The sequence below is a fragment of the Gopherus flavomarginatus genome, chromosome 2 (assembly GCF_025201925.1).
Source record: "Gopherus flavomarginatus isolate rGopFla2 chromosome 2, rGopFla2.mat.asm, whole genome shotgun sequence".
In the NCBI taxonomy this organism is placed as follows: Eukaryota; Metazoa; Chordata; order Testudines; family Testudinidae; genus Gopherus; species Gopherus flavomarginatus.
In genome coordinates, this window is record NC_066618.1 from 114,089,521 (window position 1) to 114,116,380 (window position 26,860).

The following is a 26,860-nucleotide window of genomic DNA, read 5'->3' on the forward strand; positions in this document are numbered from 1 at the left end:
ACTCACTCCTTTGAGAAGCAAACTCAGATGCTCGAGGGGTCCATTATACCACTATTCAGCGCTTTCCAAAACAGGGGGAAATTTTAGTCCTTGCAGATTCATGAACTGCTATCAACTTAAACCCAGCTGTTTTGGATCGCTTCTGCAAAAACTGGGCTAAAGTCCGCCATAGCCAGTGTCCGGATGTTTCTCCATAATGGTGTTAGTCTTCTTACAGGTCCACTGAACCCAAGCAATAGCCTTTATCATCCTACTCCTCCCTATAGACTGCAGTTGCCTGGATGGCTGAGGTGGCCAAGAGCACTGAAAGTGTGTCAAGAAAAAACAGTATTGGCCTCTGCTGCCATAAATGCTGGAAGCACACCAGCTTAGAAGCCAGAATTTCATATGCCAATGGAATGCAGGCCCTAGCCTCTAAGCAAAAAATCAGACGCTCTTATTAATTGACATACAGCCAGAGAAATTGAAATGGAAATGGAAGTGAAGACTTCAAGGCATCTTTGCCAAGAACCAAAACTTACTTGGCTATGTTACAAGCTATTGACTGGAACTCATAATCACTGTCCCAACTCAGAACATGAACACAAAAGGGTGAATTCCAGAAGTCTTAGTATGAAGCTGCCTGGAGTTGGGGGACTCCACAAGAACTCTTTTTGATAACTTCTGCAGAGGGTCTGCCTCCTTTTAAAAACTGGAGCTCAGGCTAATGGACTTCAAGTTGTGAGGGTCCAAGTGCATCAAGGAGCCACTGCTTAGAAGCGGTCCTTTGAGGATGATACAAGAGTAGAAATTAGGTAGTGCTCTTTTCCTACTACACTACATTCCCGTGCTCCAATTTGGACTCTGAGCAAGTTATCAGTGCCCTTGAAAGGTAAGGAAGATTAATCGTAATTCCATTTTGAAATTTATTTTTCTATGGGAAGTTCTATAACAATTTTTATATTTAGAATGTTGAAGGCAAGGAAAAATGGCTACCTGCATTTTGACAGTTATCTGAGACATCATCACTGTCTTCATGTCTTAGTCTTCATCAAGGCGTGTATAATACGGCAGTAACCATATTCAGATTGGGCCTGATTCACCACTGCATTACACTGGTGTAAAACTGGAGCAACTTAATGGACATCACCAACTGAGAATGTTTTCAATGGAGTTACACTTGGTTTTTATACTAGTGTAACAATGGTGAATCAGGCCCAATATTCTTAGTTTTTAAGGACCTGGCTGGAATTAATAGCACTATTCTTCCCAAGGTCATTGCAGAAATGAAATCGTTATTATACCAGATCATTTCCATTGGAGAGAAAACTTGCTAGATTTTGTCTGAAGGACATATTTATTTAACAACAGAATGTTAGAAATCATTTGGGATAAATCTATTTTTGTTCTCTTTGTTTCGAAAAACTGATGCAAAGAAGAATTAGGACAATTTCCAGTTACTTCTCTGTTTATTTAACCACCTTCCAGCTCCTTGAAGAAAAGTACTGTGAGTAATTCCTCAATAATGGTAACAACCAATATTTTTCCAAAATAGAACAGCCATATAAGATAAGAGACGCATTTATGTCAAGATACAGCCAATAAGCTGTACCTATTGGAACACACTGAGGATGACTGCAACTGCCAACTGAAGACTGAAGTTGGTACAACTGCATCAGCATGCTCCTTAAGCAATATAGGCTGACAAATACACCACACACCTGTGCTTTGAAAACTCCATTGGCTCCCCATTTGCTTCATAAAAGAATTCAAAGTCCTGGTCTTGAGCTACAAAGCCCTCAAAGGTGACCTGCAAAGGAAAAAAATTGGGTTTGACCCTTTTTTATTACTTGTTTTGCTGCTTTATTATGCATAAAGAAGGCCTGGAAAATGTTTTGTCCCTGCTTGTTTTCAACCTTCAGAATGTCCTGAATGGCAAGTCTGGTTTTGCTGGAAGACTTACTGGAAGTCTCAGAAGATACCGTCTACAAACTCTCTCAGCCTTTAACTGGTGTGGGCCGGGGGAGGGCACTGAACCGCTGTCAAATACATTTTCTTCCTAAGTTTTGTTAAGTGTTAACATGAACAAAAAAGCAAAGAGCTTTAAATCAACAGTCTGAACTAATATCATCTTCCCTCTCAATAAGGTTTTGCTTGAGTGGTATCTCTGGTATCATAATCCTACCAGTTCTTCAGTTATCCGCACCATCTTCCAATATAGACAAGATCTGAATTTCTAAAGTAAAATCACAAGCAGGGAAAATACCAAAAACATTTTTTAAGGCAAAAAATATCCAATGAAAAACACTGTCATGCCTTCTTTATACAGTATAAAGTTTTAAAAAAGAAATAAGAACAAACTCTTTTTCTTCTCTTCTGAAGGTCACCTTTAATAATAATTAGGGTCTGAACAGCATTGGAGCCACATTGTTATAGGGACTTTACAAATATATAAGTGAATAATGGACTGCACTCCCAAGAATTTACATAGATTAGAATCTGGCTTCCTTACAGTACACATTATATTCTATGACCTCACCAAAACATCTATGTTCCATATGGATGATGCAGCTGCACAGATCCAGATAAAAGATATTAGATGCTACTTGTCAGAATGGTCAGAACAGAATCTTGGGCTCAAACACAAGCCATACCTGTTTTGAGAAAGTTTTACCCCATCTGTAAATCACCAGTGTTTACATATCCACAAATTATATGTGGATGTTTCACACAATGAGTATGCTAATGCTCCACTCCACACAGGACAGGTTGACATATACATACTTATTTTATCAGTCTGCAACATGTGTTAGACAACTAAAATTAGCAACTAAGATCTGGATTGGGTTGCAATAATTTTCTATCCGAAAAGTTTTAAAAATTTGGAAAAATGAGAAGATGTATAACAGACAACGTGAGGTTTGAAATACAGAGCACTAAAACTTCTGCATAGAAGGCAAGTTTGAACTGAGAGTAGTAGCCTATAATAGCAGGGGTTTTCTCTAACAGCTAAGTGCTAGAGCAAATAAAAATGACAGGCCCCATTACTGTCTATTTTAGCTACAGGATTACAATATGATAAGAGGTAACTGAATGAATTTAGGGCAGAATCCAGACCTTTCAAAGTACAAAGTAAACAATTCCACTCCACCTGGCTAACTTCCTGTCAACATCCAGTGGAAGAACTGCAGTGGAAAGAGAGAAGTTATAAGCTTTACCATCATTATGTTACACTTGGCTCTAATGTCTGTGGACCAAATACTTTAAGACAGGAAGCTTTATTAAGAGAAAGTTAAGGGACTGGGTTTTCCCTTTTTGCAATGAAATGCTAGGATGTTGTAGGGAAAAATAAGTAAGATAGTAAGGGAAGAATATCTGTCAGTTTCAATAAAAGTATCATCACTGTGCCTGTGACCGAAAGTGATATGTCAGATTTGCCCATTTCACTGAATAATATTGCTTCTATTTGAATGCTGTAGAATAGTCTATTAAAAACCCAACAGTATTGGAGTTTCTCTTAACATTTTCACTATCATTTATTCTTCATCCTACCTGAAAGAATGAACTAGCATAATATGACCACACATATCACCTCTTCTCAACAGCTAAGGATGAAAAAATAGCCTTCCTGGCTTCATCTTGGACATGTTGCCAATAGTGCTGCGTACTGATAAAATATTCATTTCTTTGTATTTGATAAAGAATTATGTATTTGTTTATATGGACAATACAAGATTTTTGACATCCTTAAGTATTCATTTCCATGTGTTTATGTACTTGGGTTTGGTAAATGTGATTGGCAAACAACTGACCAGTCAACTGACTGCCTATATTTGACCACAGTCAAAAATTAAACCAAGAATGCCCTGATGGAAGTGGCAGCTTTTTGATTGCATCGTGGCTCCATTCTTTCAGTTTTTAGAACTTCATTTCACTGTTTTGCATTTTCCTGAGTTAAAATAACTCAGTTAAGTAATTAGTTTTTTGTAATTAGGTATAAGAATCTAAGGTTAAGCCTTTTGGAGAGCATGGAGGCTTAGGGCTTGTCTATATTATCATCAATGCAGTGGTCTCGATTTAGCGCATTTGGTGAAGATACATTATGCTGACGGGAGAGTGCTCTTTCATCGGCATAATTACTCCACCTCAATGAGGACAAAGTGTGGTGCAGAGACTGCTTTAAGTTGAGGTAAGTTCTGTCGCTTGTGGGGTGTTTTTTTCACATCCTGAGCGACGTAACTTATCTCAACTTAAGCAGTAGTGTTGACAAGGCCTTACTCTTTTTATTTACTTACTGTTCTAATGAATTAATGGTTTAGCAAATTTTATCATTTTTTACATTTGACAATATTTGACTCGTAAATTGACCATTATTTTTTATTCCGTCAACTGCCAAAAGCTACTAGAAGTCAACATCTATATTCCCCTTAGTATAGGAATTCTCAAATATTTTCACAGTGCTGGCCACCTTTTAAGAGAGACTATCTCCCTACTCATTCATGATCTTGCAACATCCTTCTGGCAACTGTGGCTATTGATCACATGGAAAAATTAAGTTAGGAAAATATTTAACATTTTTAGCTTTCTTATAATGAGAAAGTGGCTCATTTAGTGGCTGTAAACAAGGAGCAGAGTTAGCATTATATAATCAACTAGTTGCCAATGGACTACCAGCAAAACCCCCAAAATGTATCCCCGAAGAGGAATCACACCCAGCCCCAAGAAGAAGGGTAGTGAATCCCTTATCCCACAGGGAGGTGTTGTGAGACAAGGGCAGGAGGACACAAGTGGGAAAGTTTCTCCTGTGAGGCTAAGGACTGCTGTGGGATTGGCACATCTCTCTGACTGAGAGGAAATTGGCAACCTGAAGCCTTGGAACAACAGTGAGCTGGATCGGAACCTGCCTGATGCCCAGGTAAAGCCCCCACTTCCAGCCAAGACTCCCCAACCCTCCACTCTCACTCGGGCCCCCTTCCCTTCACCCTCAACACATACACACCACCTGCACTCCAGCCACCCTCAGTCCAATCTTGTTAGAGAAAGGCAGGAAATGGTTTTCCCACCTTGAGAAACTGATACCAATTTTTTTCCTCATTTTGCATCAGGACAAAACTGAGACATTCCAATTTTTTTGTTTTGTTTCTCTGTGAGAGAGAGACACTGACTGACTGAGACTGACTCTCTCACTCACCCCAGACTAGCCAATAGCATGTTTGCTAGGGCAACTCTCTGGGATGTGGGAGACCCAGCTTTAACTCCCTACTCTGAATCAGGCAGACTCCCAGGTGAGCACCCTGACCATCAAGCTATTCAAGGGTAGGTATTTCTCTGGTTTTGAACAGAAATACCATCCTAATCCTGAGAAACAGTTTCCATAAAAATTTTTTTTGAAACTGGTATGTTCCTGCAAAAAGCTTTGGGTTTTACAAATTGGTGTTTTCCAAACAAAAAACATTTAATTGAAAAATCCCTGACCAGCCCTAAACCTCTCACCTAGACTCCCCCAGCCAAACTGTTTGCTCTTCTAATTTCCCACAGTAAGATCTCCACCAGCCAAATCCAAAGTTTATTTTATTAGGAGTTCATAAATACTCAAGTTAAGCTTACATGGCCTAAAATAAATGTGCACAAAATGGAGCATGTGCTACTTCAAACATCAATTTTTTAAAACAATCAAGTTTGGGAACCACTGTTCTGGAAATCTGAAAAACAGTAGGCTTCTTGCACTTCAGCTGAAGATCTTAGTTATTGGTCACTTACAGAAAGACCTTGATTTTCTTCCTAACTAGAAGTCAGCCAACAGACTAACAAAAACATATACTGCCAGATCTGGTGCTCTCTGAAATTAAAGGCAGAAAGATCTCAGTGACATTAACGAAAGCAGGATTAGGTCCATAACTCCCATTGAAATCACTTGGCCATAAATTATCTACAACACAAACTGTTAAAAGCTTCACTTAATTTGAATTTATTTGCTTCAAAGGTAGACACTGTAGATGCTTTCCAGGAGATTTAACAGCGTGGAAAGTTTGAAAAGCTCGTAAAAAGCTCTTCTTTAGCAAGGGGAAGAGAAGGAAACAAAGTTAATCTTTCAGATCAAGGGAACTTTTTCTTCTAATAATCTGTAAGTCCTGGACCATTTAATTCAATTTTCTTCAAAAGTTGCAGAAAAATTTTTGTTTATATTCTTGGTAATTTTTCCAACCAAGAGTTATAAGAAGGACTAAAATGAGTTTAAAAAAATAAACAAGGAAGCTGATTACAACCTTAGCTAGCAAAAACGTTACTGTCTCTCCACAATACATCTTTTCTACACATCTCAGAGTATTTTCTCTAAGGATTATTTTAAGGTCTGCTTTTTTATTTAAAAAGTGTTACTTAAGTGTTCAGACATCTTTGGGCATGAGCACTAAAACAAACAAATGAATCTTATACTTATACTATTTTATTAATTGTTATGCCATCTAAGGTTATTATTCTATAATACTTCATATAAAATGCTAACCAAAGTGCTGTGAGAGTTGTTCACAATTAAAATACAGGAATGAATCACAATGACAAAATTACAATTTAAAACCCAAACTTGAAAGCAACATACACTTATACTTCTGTCATTCTCATATAACACCTAAATATTTTACACTGAAAACAGTTTTAAAAGAGGGGGAGAGGGAAGGGGCTGGCTATTCATGCAGAATTGCTTCAATATGCATCACATGCTAATATCTTATCTAAATGTGTGGTAAGGCAACTGCCTCACCCCCATGAGAGAGAGGGCTAGAGTAGGTCACAGCGGCTGCGCAGGCCAGCAGCCAATTAGAGAAGGGCCTACTGAGAGCTAATCAGGGCCGAGATTAGAGCCAGCCAATCAGGGCTAGGCTAGGCCCTATATAAAGGCTGCCGAGGAGAGACGCAGGCAGTCTGTCCCAGACCTTCATGGGGTAAAGTCCATCTCCGGAGCAGGAGACCAGCACCTTGGACAGAGCAGTGCTGGGGAAGGGCAGAAGGAGCTGGGGACCTCCAAGGAAGGAAAATCCCAGGCTGCGGGCCTTGCTACGATGGGCCAAGCGGGTGCACAGGGCCAAAGGGGAAGTGGCCCAGGGATAAAGTCTGACAAGGGGAGAGGAGGAGGGCAGGGAGGCTGCTGCTAGAGGGTCCCAGGGTCGGGACCCAGAGTAGCAGGTGGGCCTGGGTCCCCCCATCCCCCTTGTACTACACCTGGTTGAGGAGGAGCGTGGCCTGATACAGGCTGTGGATGGCCCCTGTGACAAAGGGGCTAGACTTTAAGGCTGCAGCCAGCCACTAGAACAGGTGCAGACAAAGGACTGCTGATAACACCAGACCCCCAGAAGTGGGTAAGACCAGAGCAGTGGGTACTGCTGGAGGGCAGGGTCCTGAAGAGGATGCCGCCGAGTGGGGAGCAATGCAGGTCCAGACACCAACAGGGGAGCAGATGATGGACGGGACACCACTGGCACAGGGCACACCGCAGAGGACAAGGCTAATTCCCAGATGTGCCAATGGGAGGTGCTGCGGTGGTGAGTCCAACACCATCACAAAATGATAAAGCTTCACAGGTGTAAGTTTGAGTCACAAGTTTCTGCCTAGCAGAATTAAAGGGTTAAGGCATCAGGTGGAGTTTTGTCCATAAAATATAGCTTCCCGTAAAGCACGTTGCTGCAAACTGAATCTGTTTCACACAATTCTTCAATGTGGCTTTCCAGGCTCAGACAGCCTTCCTCCTCTTACTCCTCCTGCAGTTACTCCACATCTCAAGAGGAAAAGAAAATTGTGCACAACAATTTGCCCAGTGTAGCACAAACCTCATTAGATTTTTTGTTGTACAGCTGCTCTGCTGGTGACTGGCTGATGCCACTCCAGATCAACTTCAGTAATAAATAACAATCTTTAATTTCTAGGTATCCATGCCTGAAGGCTTCTGGCATCTTCACAAAAATAAGCTAAACAATTTACAATAAATAGGCAACAAGCCTGATTAAATCCCAGAGTGGGAAGAGACTGAAAAATTACCAGCAGTGCACACCTCATGTAAGAGAAAGTATGGAGCCTAACTATGACGAGTACTATTGTTTTTGTGTATTGAAAAGTGTGAGAGAGAAGTAGTATTGGCTAAGAGAATTTCTCAGTCATAGGTTGTCATAAACGGATAGTTAAGAGTTAATGGAACAGAAGTACTTCATATTTCTTTTGCCTGTAAAGAGTTAACAAGATCTGTGAGCCTGGCTGTCACCTGACCAGAGGACCAATTAGGGGACAGGATACTTTCAAATCTTGAGGGAGGGAAGTGTTTGTGTGTGCTGTTAGTTTTTGGCTGTTGTTCACTCTGGGGCTCAGAGGGATCAGACGTGCAACCAGGTTTCTCTCCAGTCTCTCCAATACAGGCTCTTATAAGTTTTGAATAGTGAGTACTAGGTAGATAAAGCGAGTTAGGCTTATGGTTGTTTTCTTTATTTGCAAATGTGTATTTGGTTGGAAGGAGTTCAAATGTGTATTTGGCTGAAAGGAGTTCAAATTGGTATTTTGCTGAAAAGATTTTAATTTGTACTTGTATACTTAGGCTGGGAGGGTATTCCCAGTGGCTATAGCTGAAAGACCCTGTACCTATTCCATTTTTTTAAATTTACAAAGATAATTTTTACTGTTTTTCTCTTTAATTAAAAGCTTTTCTTGTTTAATAACCTGATTGTTTTTTTTATTCTGGTGAGACCCCAGGGAACTGGGTCTGGATCCACCAGGGAATTGGTGGGGAGAAAGGAGGGAAGGGGGAGAGAGAGGTTAATTTCTCTGTGTTAGGATTACTGTCTCTCTCAGGGAGAATCTGGGATGGGAAGAGAGAAGGAGGGCGGAATGTGAATTTTCCTCTGTTTTCAGATTCACGGAGTTTGAATCACAGTAATCTTCCAGGGTAACCCAGGGAGGTGAAGCCTGGGAGAGGCAATGGTGAGGGAAAGGGCTTACTTTCCTTGTGTTAAGATCCAGAGAGTCTGGGTCTTGGGGGTCCCCGGGCAAGGTTTTGGGGGGACCAGAGTGTACCAGGCACTGGAATTCCTGGTTGGTGGCAGCGCTACAGGTTCTAAGCTGGTAATTGAGCTTAGAGGAATTCATGCTGGTACCCCATCTTTTGGACGCTAAGGTTCGGAGTGGGGAATTATACCATGACATAGGTCCTCAGAAGTCAAGAGCCTGCTTCTCCACCACCTCTCAAGATTGTACTATGGTATTATCATAAGCCCTTCAGGTGAACGGCCCATATTCCATCTAAAAGATTAAAGAAGACTATGGACTAGAACAGCTCTGGGAATTTTTAATGTGTTGAAGTCTTTCATGTATAGTTCACTGGTAAAATCCAGCTCTAGGCAGATGTAACTGAAAGTAGTTATTCATGAGACATGAGTAGTAGCTACATGAAGACAGCCAATTACCTCAGTCTACTTTTTAGCGGATGGGTGTCCATATCACCATTGCAATTGGCCTCCGCACTGAGGGCATGGAGACATTTATTATTTGTATTAAAATAGCACTGAGAGGTCTCAAAGGAGATTGGGGCCCCACTGTGCTGCATGCCACACATTCACATAGTTAGGGACAGGTCCTGACCCAAAGAGCTTACAACACACAGACAGACAAAGTGGGTGAAAAAAAATATTACTCTCCCTTTTTATAAATGGGGAATTTAGTCATAGACCGATTAAGTGATTTGCCCAATGTGAAACAGAAAGTCTATAGCAGAGTCAGCAAATGAATCTGTTGTATTATCAAAATATTTACCAGTTTTCTACTCCATCCCTCCTAAAATTTAATATATTTAAGGTGGTTTCTGACTGTGCTCCAAATATCCCTATTTATAGCATTCAGCACTAGCTGGGGCATTATGCTTGCAGGAAACACACTAGCTGGCCTAACAACTGCTTTGAGTTGCTACTCACTCACCATCTCTCAAACATTTCGCAGTTTAAAAGTATAAAAGCAATACTATCAAACTGAATGTTTGAAACACAAAAAGGAACCCTTATTGATTAAAAATACTCTTTTCATTACCATTTAACTTATTCAATTCAAGTTACTGTATGGATTGAGCAAACTGGCAAGCTGTAGGGAAAAAACAAGAGACCCTGTAAGAGGAAAGTCTGAAGAGACTGGCTCTTCCTTTTGAATCATTATTCTCATCTTTTAACCACTCAGTACTTGGAGTCTGAGCTCACACTGGCCCACGTGGCCTGGAACAGGGAATGGAGTGGATCTGCACACGAGGGAAGGTGCAGATCTGTCATTTCACACTCTTCACAAATTTCCATATGTGCCACAACATTTCAAGGCCCTGACTCAAGATCCATTAAAATAAATTAAAATGTTCCAGTGGTCTTCAGTGGGTATAGGATCAGGCCCTGACTTTATCCGTAACATATGCTGTGGAAAGAGAATAAGGGCAGTAAGGAGCTGGCCTTTCCTGCCCATGCCAGCCCCCAAACTCCAGTGTGCAGAAGTCATTTTGGTTGAATATTCCTGCCTTCTGTGTGTATCTCTAGTTACTCCTAGTTGAGCTAGGTGGAGATAACTGGGCTGTCACCTACTTTGGTGCATCTTCCACATAGATGCAGATTTCCTGGTTTCGGTCAATGAAGCCCTTGGTTATTGATGCTTCGTTGTTGTTGTTATAGACTTTGTGTTGTATGTGATAGTGTCTAATGTATTCTCTAATCCTCAGAATTGCCCTTTTCTTACTTTTTACACCTTAAAAAGTAAAATAAACAAATGCTTTTTTGAGTTTATGTTAGCACATTTCCAATGAGACTGCCCAGCCCATCTCGTTGCCCCTCCCAGTAAATACCTTGCAGTGAATGAATTAAGTATCAGTCTAGGACTGTCAATAATAACAGGAAGTTGGAGGATTTCTCAGGAAGAGGAATAAAAGGGACCAAATTGCTACTTTAGTACATGCTACTTTTAATCTCATCTCCGGCTCCCCCATATCCCTGTCCTTTAAAATTAAACGAATGAAAGAAAAAGAAAAACATGTAATATATGAACATAAGAATGGCTCTACTGGGTCAGACCAAAGGTCTTTCTAGCCCAATATCCTGTCTTCAGACAGTGGCCAGTGCAAGGTGCCCCAGAGGGAATGAACAGAACAGGTAATCATCGAGTGATCCATCCCCTGTCGCTCATTCCTAGATTCTGGCAAACAGAGGTTAGGGACACCATTCCTGCCCATCCTGGCTAATAGCCACTGATGGACCTATCCTCCATGAATTTATCTAGTTCTTTTTTTGAACCCTGTTAGGGTCTTGGCTTCACAAGATCCCCTGGCAAGAAGTTCCATAGGTTGACTGTGCATTGTGTGAAGAAATACCTCCTTTCATTTGTTTTAAATCCGCTGCCTATTAATTTCATTTGGTGACCCCCTCATTCTTGTGTTATGAGAAGTAGTAAACAACACTTCCTTATCTACTTCCTCAACACCATCATGTCTCTTTTCCAAGCTGAAAAGTCCCAGTCTTATTAATCTCTCCTCATATGGAAGCTGTTCCATACCCCTAATCATTTTTGTTGCCGTTTTCTGAACCTTTTCCAATTCCAATGTATCTTTTTTGAGATGGGATGACCACATCTGCACACAATATTCAGGATGTGGGCATACCATGGTTTTATAGAGAGGCAACATGATATTTTCTCTCCTATTATCTATCCCTTTCTTAATGATTCCCAACATTCTGTTCGCTTTTTTGACTGCCGATGCACATCGAGTGGATGTTTTCAGAGAACTATCCACAATGACTCCAAGAGCTCTTTCTTAAGCGGTAATAGCTAATTTAGACCTCATCATTTTATATGTATAGTTGGGATTATGCTTTTCAATGCGCATTACCTTGCATTTATCAACATTAAATTTCATCTGTCATTTTGTTGCCCAGTCACCCAGTTTTGAGAGATCCTTTTGTAACTCTTCACAGTCTGCCTGGGTCTTAACTATCTTTAGTAATTTGGTATCATCTGCAAATGTTGCCACCTCACTGTTTACCCCTTTTTCCAGATCATTTATGAATATGTTGAACAGAACTGGTCCCAGAACAGACCCCTGGTGGACACCACTATTTACCTCTCTTCACTCTGAAAACTGACCATTTATACTAACTTTGTTTCCCATCCTTTAAACAGTTACCAATCCATGAGAGCACTTCCTCTTATGCCATGAGTTACTTTTGGGAACAGAAGCAAAATTACAGAATAAATCACACTAAATGCCACACTAATGAAATACTAATACTGCTTCTGTTTGGACACATGATAAGAAATGGAAGCAAACAAGGGCACAAGTGTTTTGCCAGCACACACAGAATACTTTTCAGACAAGGTATGGGACTGTAGTCCTCCCAGCTTCCAGAGAAAAAGAATATGTTACACCTCACAAAAACAGTTGGCAATCACAGGCAACAACAGAAAAAGTGTGTTTGGGAACAAGCAGTAAGAAAATTATAGACCTCAACCAAAGGTGGGTCAAGATTAGTAACAGGTGGACCTCAAATAAGTTTGATTTGGATACCTATCAATTTACCTAAACCACTATAGACTGTATATTCAACATAATCAACTACTGACTTCCAATTGGGACAACCTAGTAGCTAACAGTGTCTTGTAAGTTTTGCTACTTCCACTTCTAGGCTCAATAAAAAAACAAGAATTGAGAATTAAAGGGGAAAAAAAACACCCTCACATTTTCAAATGCTCAAAAAACTCTTAGCTTAATATTTTGTGCAAATCAGTTCATACATTTCCTATTGTAGCAGGAATTTGCACTAATCTGAGGCTCAATTTCTTTGCTTTGGAGATGCAGTAGTTCTTTGGCATTTATTCTTACTTGGGGTTAGCTGAGCAACAGAAAACTCACGAAAGATAACACTGACAGTTTCTTCAATTTCTACCCATTGCTTTTTCCTCTCACAAACAAGAACAATTACAGAAAGTAGCATATTGCTTTTTATTCAGAAAGAGAGAGGAAAAGATTTGGGGAGTTTTAGAATACTATAGGACTTAGTTGTTAGACTCTTCTTTGAATACATGAGGTACAATAGATATAAAGGACCAAATCTTAGGAGTTCTGTCACTGAGTTCTGTAGGAACAACTTATAACACAAAGTCATCAGAATATGACTAGAATAGAATTTAGTTTTATTTTGAAACTGTCATGATCAGCCTGGAAGTTATAAACTACAGATTTATTTCTGGATGATAAAATATCCTTTAGAAAGTTTAAAGTCTTTTATTTCACAAACCATCACCTTCCTCTATCATCAAATTGTCCTATAGGGTAGTAGAGGATTTTTTTTTTGTTTATTTCTTTTTCTTGTTTAAATATGTTTATTTCCACTTCTAGGGCTAGAATGTGGAAGTGAAGATCATGGGACAAAGCCTTGCTTTGGAATAAACAAAGTGCATACTTTTAATAAATATATTGGATTTGTAAGATATTTATTTATATGGATTTTTCCAAACTGTATTGGCATAAAGTGATGCCAAGTCAATTTAACAGATTTGTTTAAGGGTTTCCTGCTCTAATTTTATGAACTATTCTGCAAAATGATCTTATTCCTTAAAATGGCTTTTATGATTTAAAACAAAGGCTGGATAAGTAAATAAAATGCATGAATGGCTATTCTGCCAAAAATAACATTTATTTAGGCCAGCAGTATTCTAATAACAATAGTTAAAATAATTAAATCATAGCTGCCAGCAGCACCTGTTGGCCAGACTCTCAGGTTTTACAAAACAGACACTGAGGTTTCTGGTCCCAGACAAAGTTCTGGAACTGTGAAAGCAAACTGCGCCTGCAGTGTTGCTGTCCTTAGAGCAGGGGTCTCAAACTCAAATGACCATGAGGGCCACATGAGGATTAGTGCATTAAACCAAGGGCCGCATCACTGACACCCCCCCTCACTGCCTCTGGCCCCCCCCCACTCCACCTCTTCCATTAGGCCCCGCCCCTGCCCCACCTCTTTCCACCCCTTCCCTGCCCCAATCCAACCCCTTCCCTGAAGTCCCCACCCCAATGCTGCCCCCAGGGGGTGCAGGTAGCATGCAAGGTGCGGCAGGGGGCTCAGGGCAGGACATTGGTGGGTGGGGTGCAAGAGAATGAGGGTGCAGCAGGTGGCTCAGGGCAGGGAGTACAGGGGAGGTGTGGGATGCGCCATGGGGCTCAGGGTGTAGGAGGGGTGTGGGATGCCTGCCTGCCCTGGTCCCCGGCCCTGTGCTCCTCTGTTCCAGGAAGCAGCTGGAACCGTGTCCCTGCAGCCCCAGGGGGAGACGGAGGTCTCAGGGTTCTGTGCATGTGCTGCTCTTGCTGCTCCTCTAGGCACCTCCCATGGAGCTCCCATTGGCTGCGGTTCCCTCTTTCTGGCCAATGGGAGCGGTGGGGGGCGGTGCCTGGAAGGAGGCAATGCAGGAGCCCTCTGCCTCCTTCCCCTCCCCCCCGGCCCAAAGGGGCGTGCTGCCAGCTGCTTCAGACAGCGGCGCAGGGCTCGCAATGCCACATGGGGCAATCCTGTGGGTAGGGAGAGGAGTGGGGGCGGGCGCGGGTAGCTTGCTGGGCCACACGCTATGTGTTTGAGACCCCAGCCTTAGAGCACGACATTCTATTCTCTCTCCTGACTGATCAGGAGCTGTGATAGGTGCTTTCTGAGCTGGCTTAAAGTTGCTTGCCACTTGAGATACAGTCAAGAGTCTTAGCCTCAAAGAGTTTACAATCTCAAGCCTCCAAACCTGCAGCTGACAGTAGGCAGGCACCGCACAGATGCAACGGTGCACACAGGCAATGCTTCTTGAGATGAATGCTCAAACTGCACTCCGAATAAAGCAAGCTGGGATGAGCAAGCAACGAGAAAGAGGGTTAAGGCTAGAAGTCAGAAAAAGGGGACAGGAACTGAGGCGAGGATTGGGAAATGGTAGGTGGTAGAAGGGTAATAACATAGCCTTTGCTAAATAAAACTGTGAAGCTGATCAGTGAAATAGGAGTACCAAGTTCACATGCTGTACGCAAATGGAAAGTATCTGGAAATTAAATGTTGTGGATAAATCTAAAGATCAAGTTAGCGTGACTGGAGTGAGGTTATGTCACCTGCAAGCAAATGAGAACCACGGTGATGTTGCTACCTGGCTGCTGAAGTAAAGGAAAAGAGACTGGGTGTTAATGGTCAAAGTGTCTAAGAGGGGTTCCTACTAGCAGTTGCAGGCTCATGCCAGCACAAGATGGAGTTACAAACCTGGATGAGCTTCCTCTGCTGGACACTCACCAGGCTCCTGTATTGGACCCAAAACTTGGGCCTCACATACTCTTGGCTTGCTGGGAATGGGCAGAGTTTAGGCTCACACTCTAGCTGCAGATCCCGAATCTGATATCCCTCTTGTCAGTGGGGACCATGAATTGCCTAGACCTTGAAACTAGTGCCTGGTTTCCCAAGCCTCCCCACTACCTGTTAAATGCTCCCTGAGTTCCACTCAAGCTGCTGACCTTCTGTCTTACCATCTCCTTCTTCAAGGATTATGTTACAGCAAGTTACAGAGACTCTGCAAAGGAATTTCTAAACACACATACACACTACTCTAAGCACAAGGAATGGTCAGATTGTCTGTTCACAGGTTCAAGAGTCTCCTCTTCCTTCTGCTCAGCCTTCTCATAGACTCAGACTCTAGGACTGGAAGGGACCTCGAGAGGTCATTGAGTCCAGTCCCTGGCCCTCATGGCAGGACCAAATACAGTCTAGACCATCCCTAATAGACATTTATCTAACCTACTCTTAAATATCTCCAGAGATGGAGATTCCACAACTTCCCTAGACAATCTATTCCAGTGTTTAACTACCCTGACAGTTAGGAACTTTTTCCTAATGTCCAACCTAAATCTCCCTTGCTGCAGTTTAAGCCCATTGCTTCTTGTTCTATCATTGGAGGCTAAGGTGAACAAGTTTTCTCCCTCCTCCTGATGACACCCTTTTAGATACCTGAAAACTGCTATCATGTCCCCTCTCAGTCTTCTCTTTTCCAAACTAAACAAACCCAATTCCTTCAGCCTTCCTTCATAGGTCATGTTCTCAAGACCTTTAATCATTCTCGTTGCTCTTCTCTGGACCCTCTCCAGTTTCTCCACATCTCTTCTGGTTTTAGTCTGCTTCCTTCTCTCCCCTTCTCCTTGCTGGATGAGTTCTTTTTACAAAGTTGCTGTTCCCTTTGGTGACCATCCTGAGCTGCTTCAAGATCCAAAAGGTAGCTTTTCTTTGAAATTCTGTTCTTGTTGCTTGGACCCTTTCCTTCCCCTGCTGTGCTGTGTGCCTCCATGAACTGCAGCTATATCCTCCTGCCAGCTGTGCTATGCAGGAGCACAGTGAACTCATTACACAAATGTCCAGGCTTAGGGCAAATTGGGCAGTGTGTACTCTATAGGGGCAAAAGGCAGTTAAGTTGTGTCTGTGGCAGAAGGGAGCATGCACCGAGACAGATGGGCCTAGCCCATATGCTTTCTCACCCAGTGGCAGGTGAAACACAGAATGGACATTATTTGGAATTATACATGAAAGAGCTATAGATGTAGGTAAAGTAGGGAACAGATGAAGAAACTAACAGGGAAGAGAACAGACACTGGAGAAAGTAGGGGGAAAATAAAGTCTGCACAGTCAAAGGATAATTTTTCATTTAAGTTGAAGATTGGGTTCAAGCCACTTAGAGATGACTTTTTAAAAAATTTATTTACACAGATTCCTGTAGAACTGATCTAAACTTTTGAGGCAAGAAGTTTTACATTGAAAAATGGCCTTTTCTCAGAAACAAAAAATTACTAAAACTTGATATCATCTGAATTTTGTTTATCTACACAATGTTTTAATACACTTTGAATTGAAATCACTAATGATTTTTTGTTTACTGAAAATCTGGTTCTCCATGGGAAAAAAAAATGAACTATTTTGGGTAAATGACAACTTTCTATAACCATTTTGAAAATCATTTAAATTAAAAAAAATCTGAAAAATTATGCAAATATGGAAAAATGGGACCATTTCAAACCCAGCAAACATGAGACAATTCAGAAACTTTATAAAATTATTTTCCTGATTTTCAACTAGCTCTATTTACAAGCAGAGAAAAGCAGGCACTGATTTAGACTCAGTGCTTTTGCTGGAAATATAAACCAAAAGTCAATCTAGAATCTAGTTTTTGCTAATTTTCTAAGATTTTTCCTTATAATGAACACACAAGTCTCCGACAGCTGTGACCTAATGACCAGTTTATTTAAAAAAAAATTCCGTATCAAAATAAGCAAATGTCAGCAACTATTGCAACAAGGGAAAAGTCAGTGTTTTAAACTGTTGTCAGCTGATAGTTGTTTTCTGGAGATTAGTACATACAATTTAATGAAGTACAATCAAATCTAAGAGAAAGTAAGTTTTCTTATAAATAAGAGCAGATTTCTTTTCCTTTCTCAAATATGTCTTCACTTACAACACACACGATTCTTTTTCCATGTCATTCTGTTTTAGTACATGTACTGGTTTATCATTGCATGTTGAATAACACGCTGCTCAAATGTAATCATCTTCTGACACTATTTTTTCTAAACCATTGCATCTTCTGTTCACTACGTAATGAAACTGAGAATTCTGAAAAGGAAAATTCAGAAACTACACTTCACTGTATATATCAATATTTCCTCATATATGACCCCAGTGTTCTACCTTAATGGCATCTTATTGCATCTTTTCCTCCTGTGCGTTATGGAAAATATTTACTTATTTCAGAGAACTCAATTGCAGTAGTTTACTTTCCAAGCCATTAAAATTTCATTTGCAACTCAAATGGCCAGCAATGGTAGCAAAATTACAGAGAATAAGGTGGACATGCCTATAGCAAAAAGCAAACCAATAGTAGTTTAGTGTGTTCCTGCCACAAGAAATTAGACTTTTTAAATATTATTTTCCTGAAGTTTCACCTATTTGTAAAATGAGTGAGGTTGCTTTATTTACATAGCTAATTTTTACTGAAGACCTATGAGTCCTGGGATGGGGGTGAGAATTTTGCATCATGAGTACCACAAATACAAGATTTTAATCTAACTTGCTATTTCTCCATCATGCTAAACACCACCACAATCTGCAACTCTGGTGGCAGGGGTTATCAGGACCCCTGATTTACTGCAGATTATACTAAGATCAAGGTTTTTTTTAACCAGTTTCAGTATCATGGACCTACCACGCATGAAGCCCTCTTCTTCCACACACAATCAGCATCAAACTGGCCATAAGGGCCTAAATTGTACGCATACAATTAACAACGTCTGGTCCTATTTGTAAGAATTGTTGACCATCACCTCTCTAGTTATTTCAGCATTTTATTCATTTATTTCTCTACTATTTCCACCAATTATACATTTGTAATTGGCATCATAAACTGTTGTAAACATGAAATAAATGTTGTACATACTGTAACCTGGGAGGCATCCATGAACTGCAGGCCAAAGTAATCTGTTTCCACAAGGTCCAAATGATAGACAATCTGGTCAAACAAATCCAGCCCTTTCGCATTTTTCTGTAATTCAAAAGGAAAAACAAAAGATTTTTTTCAAAGGGTTTGGTGGGGGAGGGGGAATGCACAAAGACAATTTATTTCAAAAACTGCATGAGATGTACACTGCTTAGATGTTAAACAATTCACCTCAAAGTGCTTTCACTTCCTCCAATGAATAAGGTATTTCTTAAGTGTTTATCATGATGGTATGCAACACTGAAAAATCACCACGATGTGCAATAAATTTTCTATTTAGTTTAGTATCAAAACATTTTGCACCCAGTTCAACTTTAAGAAGTTTTCTACAAGTAGCTACAGAAGCAAAAGGAAAATAATTTCACTGCTAATGCCCTGCAATATGGAGCTAGCATTTTAAACCCCAGGATACCAAATTCTCTATTAAATGCCTGCTTCTGTAATTGTCTGAAGACTGTTGGCAGCTGCCTGATGTCAACTGCAATTATGAACTGCCACTGCACCATTCAGGCAGCAAAATAAATTTAAGACAACTTGACTAGTTAAGAGTACTACAAGGAAAGATAATGGCATTTGATAGGGTCTTTAAATAATGCTGCTAATTGTTGAACAGCATTTATGGCCTTTACACAAAGCAAAACAAAACCCACAGGTTTTACTAATTTGGCACCCTTACAGGAATGTGTGGGAATGAAAACTGAACTACTCTCAGCCCAGGTTAGGGCTGATTCACAGGCAAGATGTTGGTAAGGATGCTTGCACTGTCACTACTCCTGTGCTGTGGTTGTATGCTTGTACACTTGTTCAAAGGGTAACTCGTGAATTTAAGTCATCAGTGCTGCTGTCAAGTTCAAACACTGGAAGAAAACTAAGGTGTGGAGGTTGTGGGAATGCGTGGAAGGAAAAGCCCAGAAACAAACCAATTTGAAATGCCAACTTTGTTGCTTAGAGTTGAGAATATATTTTTTTCAAACATATGGAAAGAATTTATTTCAAAAAAAATAACCCAGCACAACATGCAACTGAACTGGAGCCTTGTTTTTTTTTAGGTAAGGAGCAGCATCATCTCACAATGAGATAAAGACCAATTCCCTAGACATGGTGCACCTGATTTTCAGATTTAAAGTGCTAATGTGCACAACTGCACACTTATTTTGCATTCATATTACTGCATGTGATTTGTATACACGGATGGATAGAAGTAACCTACTTAGTCATGCATGCAAGAAGGTTACCATTTTGAGTACACATTCAATAGTAAGCCCATTATTACTGTTACACACATTTATAATGGCACTCATTACAATATTATCTTGGTCCATTTAATTTAGATTAAAACCACCCAAAATGTCGTGAAACAGATATATATACAACCTTATAATAAAGACTTGAGGTAAATTCTACCATGAGGCAATACATTTAAACTATTGAACTAATTTTATCATCATTCTATTGGTTTACTAAGCAACATGCCTAAGCTTCTCTCTTTCTCCGTGTTATTGCTAAAGTTGCAGTTGGTCAGGAAAGGGGCTCAAACAAGAGCTCTCTTGTTTTTTTTTTAAGAAAAAAAGGAAAAAGCCGCTAACCAGGCATTTTCTACAAAAGGGTCCTCAGCTATGGACTTTACTCTCCCGCTTTGTGGTCCATTCCGGCCGTTTTTTAACCTTCCAAATACAGTATACTGAAAAGCCCACCTTTTTCCATATATGTCAGGGAAGGAACAAGTTAGTAGTATGGATCTATGGGGATTTCACTGTTAGATTACTGTTCAATGACTGTGTTACTGAAGGGAGCAGCTGTATTATTTGCATGGACAGTTTGTAAAGTGTGCAATAGGTTTTTAATTCTGTATCAAATATTGTTCTAATGAATGTAAAGTATCCATAGCCTAGGTTGACTGTTAAATACAACACACAGAACTGCAAAAGTTGGGTACTGCATATAAACTGAGTTACATAATGAATATATTTGTTTCTGCTCTCTCTTGAACAGAGGTGTACCAAGAGGTCAGGCTCTGAGTCTCTTACAAGTGATCCTCAGTGGGGAAGGAGGAATTGCGCTTTCAACAGATCCCATTCAGTACATGATATATGCCAGGATATGGGCAACTGCTTATCTTTAGCTTCTTATGGCCATTATACAAGGACACCTTAAGAGTAGGAGCATGTCTACTACTGCCTCTGAATTTATTTTTTTTTTTAAATCTGTGTTAAGAGGTCAGAAACCTGATCTCTAAAACATGCTAGGCATTTTCATTTAGCTTCCTTTCCCAGAAAAACTCTGATTTCAATTGGACTAGAATTTGACCTTCAAGTGTTCAATTAATCTGATCTTCCACATATAAGAGAGCATTGTACTCACATCATTAAAAAAAAAAATTCTTATAAAAAAGGAAAGATTCCAAGCTGTTATCTTACATACTTAGAAATTCTCTTCTGTAACCATAAAGAAAGGAATGAAATAATTTCCACCTCCACTAGCTTTCTTGAAGAGGTCAAACAGCTCTGGTGTAGGTGGCAGGTTCTATTTAAGCCTCAACTAACATGACTGACAAATTGAAAGCACTGCAATTTTAATTTTTCTATGTTTTCAGAAACATCCATCTGATCTCCATTAAAATAAGATGTACAGCTACTTAACAGACGCGAGAAAGTGACATCTTAGGATATTGTTTTACTTGTTTCGGAGGAGGCACAAGATGATTTATAGAAAGACATGCTTTATTAATCACAAAATTCAACAACTTTATTGCAAACATCTGAGATGATCACCTCCTAAGATATAATGTTGCTTAGAAACAGTACACATCCACGTCACTGTTTTGAAGATGCAGTATTTAATAACATTCTAGACTATAGTCAAATAAGCAAAAAAGGTATTCTAAAGATGCATTTGTTGTTGTTTTAAATGTTTAGTGAAACTAATGCTTGTGAAAGATGCCAAATCAAAAGCACACTAGAATGAAGTATTCTCTTCACCTGAACAGAGACAGCAGATACAAAACAGGTAATAGGAATCCAACAGTTTAAGTCAGTTTTCCATGACCATTCAATTATTGATAGCTTGCTTATGCATAGATTGTCAGTAACCATGCCAATTATGAAGCAGACACCTGTCAAAAAGACACTAGCCTGTTCTGTCACTACCAGCCTGGGCCAGGAGCACGCACTGTTCCACTGCACACATGTTCACCACAAATATGAAATGAGTCACATGGAAGAAGAAGTATTGTCATTTACTCAATTGTGGTAAAATAAAATATTACATACATAACTTCTAGTAGACAACAGCCTTTAAATGTTAATAAACGTTATTTCCTAATTACTTGAACCTTCAGATAAAAAATTTGTGCTGGGGCTCATGGGGTGCGGGGGAGAGAAGAGACTTTCTTCCAGGCATTACAGATGGGGAAGATGGGAGAGTGCAGCTCCCTACCCTGTAACAGTAGAGATAGTACTCTCCTTTCTCCTACCCCTTCGCTGCCTAATGGAGAATATGAAGAGGGAACAGCAGAAGGAGCTGGGGCGTAGAGTGGGTAGACAATTTTCCATACATGTATTCTTTGCAGGAAGATGGTCTTCAACAATACATTATTTTTTTTAATTGTCCACGTTATCAAAATTTTCTGTGATGTTATGGAAATTATTAAAATAGCTTTAAAATTCTTTATTTACCCAAAATCGCATTTTCTTACTGTAAACTGGGATTTCAGTCAATTAAAATTTTCAAAAAAAAAATTCAATTTAATATACTGCTGCACATTTAATGAAAAATGGGCCCATTTACGAAACAGACTATTTTGAAATTTTCATGAAATCATTTCCCAACCAGTTTTACTGGGGTATTGCTGGGGCTCCAAATCTTTCTTAAAGTACGTAGAACAACATCCTCCCGTTTTCCAAATGTGAGAAGAGCTGTCCAAATTATGAGTCCCCTATCTGTCTCTTCTCCCCTTCAGGAGGATCCATCCCTCAGCGAGCTTCTCCACCTGTCCGAGTGGGTGGGGGTAGGGGGAAAGAGGGAAAAAACCCTGCTATCAGCTTCCAAAGCTAGAACACTGGCTTTACTTGCACCAGTTCCTGTCACTCCACGGTAATGAAGAAAAAAGAAACTAGATGGGGTAGGGTAATTTAAAAAACAAAACAAAACAAAGCACATGAGTGCTGATAAGGGCTGGTCTACACTAGCGCTCCAAAAATGAATTTTGCAGTGTTTTAGACATGTCAAAATAACTGTGTAATAATACTATCAAAATAGCAGAATGGCTAGGGAGGAAAAACTGGCAGAATATCCTACGAAAGTATAGAATTTCTGAGACCTGTTGATGAAAGTGAAAAAAGATTCTATCTCCCATCTCACTTTCAAGGATGAATAGGTTGACATGGGTGATGTCTTTAGCATAAATTGTTCTGCTTGTAAGATGTTGATGCTTTTTCAAATATTTGACATGTACCTCTCTCAGTGTTCTTGAACCAAAGTACATTTGGTTTGTAGGTTTTTGAATGGGAGCATCTTATCAATATCTCCCAGCACTTTGATTCCTACATCTATCCATGCTCTTTTCAAAATGTGTATCTGCCTCAAAAATAACCTAGTGGGGGAGGAGGGTACTTGTGCTCCTTTCTGATGTACAAGGAAAGTTGGAAAGATTTCTTTAAAATATTTTTTCTACTTATTTTTACTTCAGAGATAAAATTATTACGTTGTCTCTTCCCACTTTCTGCTGGAGGATTCCTTGGAGCGCTAGAGAACTGAAGTGGGAGCATTCTCAGGACTCAACTGAGGACAAAGGCGTTTCAAGGAGCTGCCCACTGTCCATCCATCAACATGAAAGCACATCTGCAATAAGCAAGGGAGTGGAACTGGCATCAATGATAATTTCATGTTCCACGGTCATTCTCTTCTACCTTCCCCTCTCTTTGCCCCAAGATCAGCCTGGCAACCTCAGGTACTACAACCACAGATTAAGGAAATATTTAAACAAATACACGGCCGGCTCTAACTTTTTTGCCACCCCAAGCAAAAAAAAAACAAAAACAAAAAACCCAGCGCTGCCCCGCCAAACCAAAAAGAACCCCCCGGGAGCGCCTCCCAGCTGAACCAAACACCACCACCACCACCACCACAACAACAAAACCCGAGTGCCGCCCTGCCAAACCAAAAACAATATCAAAAAAACCCAGCGTCACCTCACTGAACCAAAAACAACCGCCCCCCAAACACCATCCCATTGAACCAAAAAAACCCCAAACCCCTGAGCACCGCCCCTTATAAGGTGCCGCCCCAAGCACGTTCTTGGTCAACTGGTGCCTGGAGCCGACCCTGAACAAATAAGTACTTATCCTACTTTACTTTGTACTCTGAAAATCTGAGAGAGAGCAATTTTTAATCAGAAGTCTTCAAGGTCTCCCTGGATTGGACGCGACTAAGCAGAACATTATCCTTATACTAAGCATTATCGCTCCCCTACTGTCCTGATGTTTCCTAAATGCAACTGCCAATAACCGCTCCCAAGCCAAAAAGAATAAGGAGCAGTGACAATTCACCTTGTTTAGATTCGAAAGGATTAAAGAATTATCTCTTTGGACAGAACAGAAGCAGCTAGAATAGAAACAAGGAACTCTAAGTGTTTTACAAGTTCTGGGCAAAAATTATAGCTCTTCAGCATTTTTTATAGAGCAGGCCTGTAGAAACATCTTTTTTGTATTCTCAGACAATGCAATGATAGGACGTCTTAAATCTAGTAGGTGGATTGTGCAAGCTTTTGGGTCTTTCAACACCCTAGCTCACCCCAGTCCTAGGTATTGTGGTGGTGCCAAGAGCCTCAGCCAGGATCACTGTCCCACTTTGACAGGCTCTATACAAACACATGAAACACTGCTGGTGGCCAAGTTTCTATAAAAGTTACGTAAATACAGACATCCCTGTCCATTCGGAGTACCATATCTTGGCATATATTTTAATGTCAACATTTACAAGAGAGATGCAATAGCATCTTGCATACAGCTAAGGGTCACTGGTTTTTTTAGGTGTTAGGGAAATTACAGCCCTATTTAAGTGTACCTCTCTCCTCAGCCTCTGCAAATAACACTATAAATACTGGAGCAAGATGATCACAGAAGAGTCAGTAAAACTCCACATTGACACTATACTTCCAAATATAATGGCCTCTTATTCTATCGCAGGAAATAGACGTTTCTGTCTCATCTATTTTGGTGTTCATGAACACTGGCAAATCGAGTCCTGCTACAAAAGATACCAGATAATTGAAATCTATGCCCTAATCAGATGTGTAAAGTAAAATCTGTGCAATTCATTTGCAGTTTTGGGGATCACAGATTGTAATTCCTTTTTGTGGCTGAATAACATTTCATAGTTCCATTTTTTTGTGACTTAAGCCTTCAGATATTCTGCTGACAGACAGCTTGCCTGCTCTTCTAATTTCTTCAAATGACTTTTCTTTCAAGTGGAAGAGAGGATATTTAATCTACTGTTTAACAAGACAACGCAACTACTATTTGGCTTTTGTTAATTTTTAACATATTAATGTGACTTTAATAGTGGCAACATTTTATTCTGTTTTTTTCCTCTCTTTTGCTGACATGCCTATTTGCATCTTTCACCAACAATACCCTCCTCTCATATACCTTGCAAGATTCCCAGCCAATAGATTGCAGACTACTTTCACAACAAAAAATGCAAGTTAAAAAAACTACTTAGCATTTACTTTCAGATAATTCATTATGAATTAATCTAATCTCCATCTGTGCTTTCAGGATGTGTTGTATAAAAGTGCCACCTTAACTTTGACCATGTCTACATCACTCATTCTCTCAACACTACACTGTGATATGACAAAGATATGATACTTGCCTCCTAGGTTAGGAATCTGAACTTGTGTTGGAAACTACAGAATCTTATTAAGGTCATTTAAAAAGCTGAGACTATCATGGTCGTCTAGCTTCAAGACAAGTGCTCGTTCTGCTATTTGTTTTTGCGTGTAGTTAACAGAAGCAGAATGAGGAGTGTACTTTTTACTTGATACTCTCAATGCACTAAGAATTTTCATCCAAGAGACAAGGTTGGTGAGGCAGTATCTTTTATTGGACCAACTTCTTTAGGTGGAAGGTACAAGATTTCGTGCTACACCGAGCTCTTCTTCAGTTGGGACGGAAGCAGAGTATCTGAACATTATTTTGGAATCTCCACCTTGAATCTGATGCTTGTTGAGAAAAATTAAATCCATTGTCACCCTTCCCCTTTTCTTTTTGGGGATCATGATACATGGTGAGGTAAGTGCCGTGGACCTGTGTTTCCTTAGGGAGCTCACTATTTCTGTTTTCCTGATTTCCAGTAGTCTTTCTTTTCTGACTTATTCAACATTTTTCCCTGCCATATTTTTGGGTAGAGAGGACCTTCCCTGATAACTGCTGAAATAACCAATGTTGAAGATTCATCCCTAACAAAATCTAGCACATATGTATCTGTGCAGCTAGCAGTGAGGTTTTTTTGGAAATAAAAAGTCTCTTTTGATAGGAATGGTGAATATTTTACTAGGATATATGTTGGCACTTTTAATTGGGAGGGTAACAAAGGCTATCTGGGGTTGCGGGGTATTTGTAAAACTTGGACAAATCATCATCTGCTTTCTGGAAGATCCTAATCTCATTCAATTAACTCATGTAGGATTCCAGACTTGAGGATGCACTGGTTTTTTTTAATCTTATTCAGTTTCTTAAAACCAAGAGCTCCCAGCCCACATTCAAGCACTATTAAGAATAATATTTTTGCATTATGCAGAACTCTGCTTTTCCTTAACTAGGCTCTTTTTTTTCTTTTAAAGGGCAATGATTTGGGGAAAAAACTCTAGTATTAGACATCCTGGTATTTCAACCAAGGCCCCATTCCATTGCTGGGAAGGATAATTCCCTTGACAAATCCTGGGGAGCCATCAAGATTACAGTTCTGTCAGCACTTTTCTTTTATCTTCTGGGACAAATGCATCCAACTCAAAAGGGGTGTTTAGAGGCCACAGATTGAAGTTGGATTGTTAACCCACCAGGGGAAGTCCTACAAAGGCAATGACAAAGTGGCAGATTGGAGAAGGAACATTGTTCACAAGAGGGTATCAAGAAATATCTACTATTTTTCTACCAAGTGCAGTAGAAACTGATTTGGGGTTGACAAGAGTGAGGGGAACAACATACTGGACCTTGGACAAGCTACAGGTAATAAAGGCAGAAAGCGGGGCTCCTGGTCATCACTCTCTTAAACAGCCCCTTTCTGTGTTAATTTGCAATGGCGCACTGTTTAATTTAGACTCATAGACTTTAAGGTC

At 40.1% G+C, this 26,860-nt stretch overlaps 1 protein-coding gene across 3 annotated transcripts in view; it reads right to left on the bottom strand.

The window, feature by feature from the left end:
* Positions 1-26,860, bottom strand: part of EPB41L4B (erythrocyte membrane protein band 4.1 like 4B) — a 279,948-nt gene that overhangs the window by 169,111 nt on the left and 83,977 nt on the right. For all 3 annotated transcript variants that reach the window (XM_050937694.1, XM_050937692.1, XM_050937693.1), the window contains exon 2: positions 18,463-18,567. In XM_050937694.1, coding sequence (XP_050793651.1) covers positions 18,463-18,567 — 105 coding nt within the window. The remainder of the gene's footprint in view (positions 1-18,462; positions 18,568-26,860) is intronic.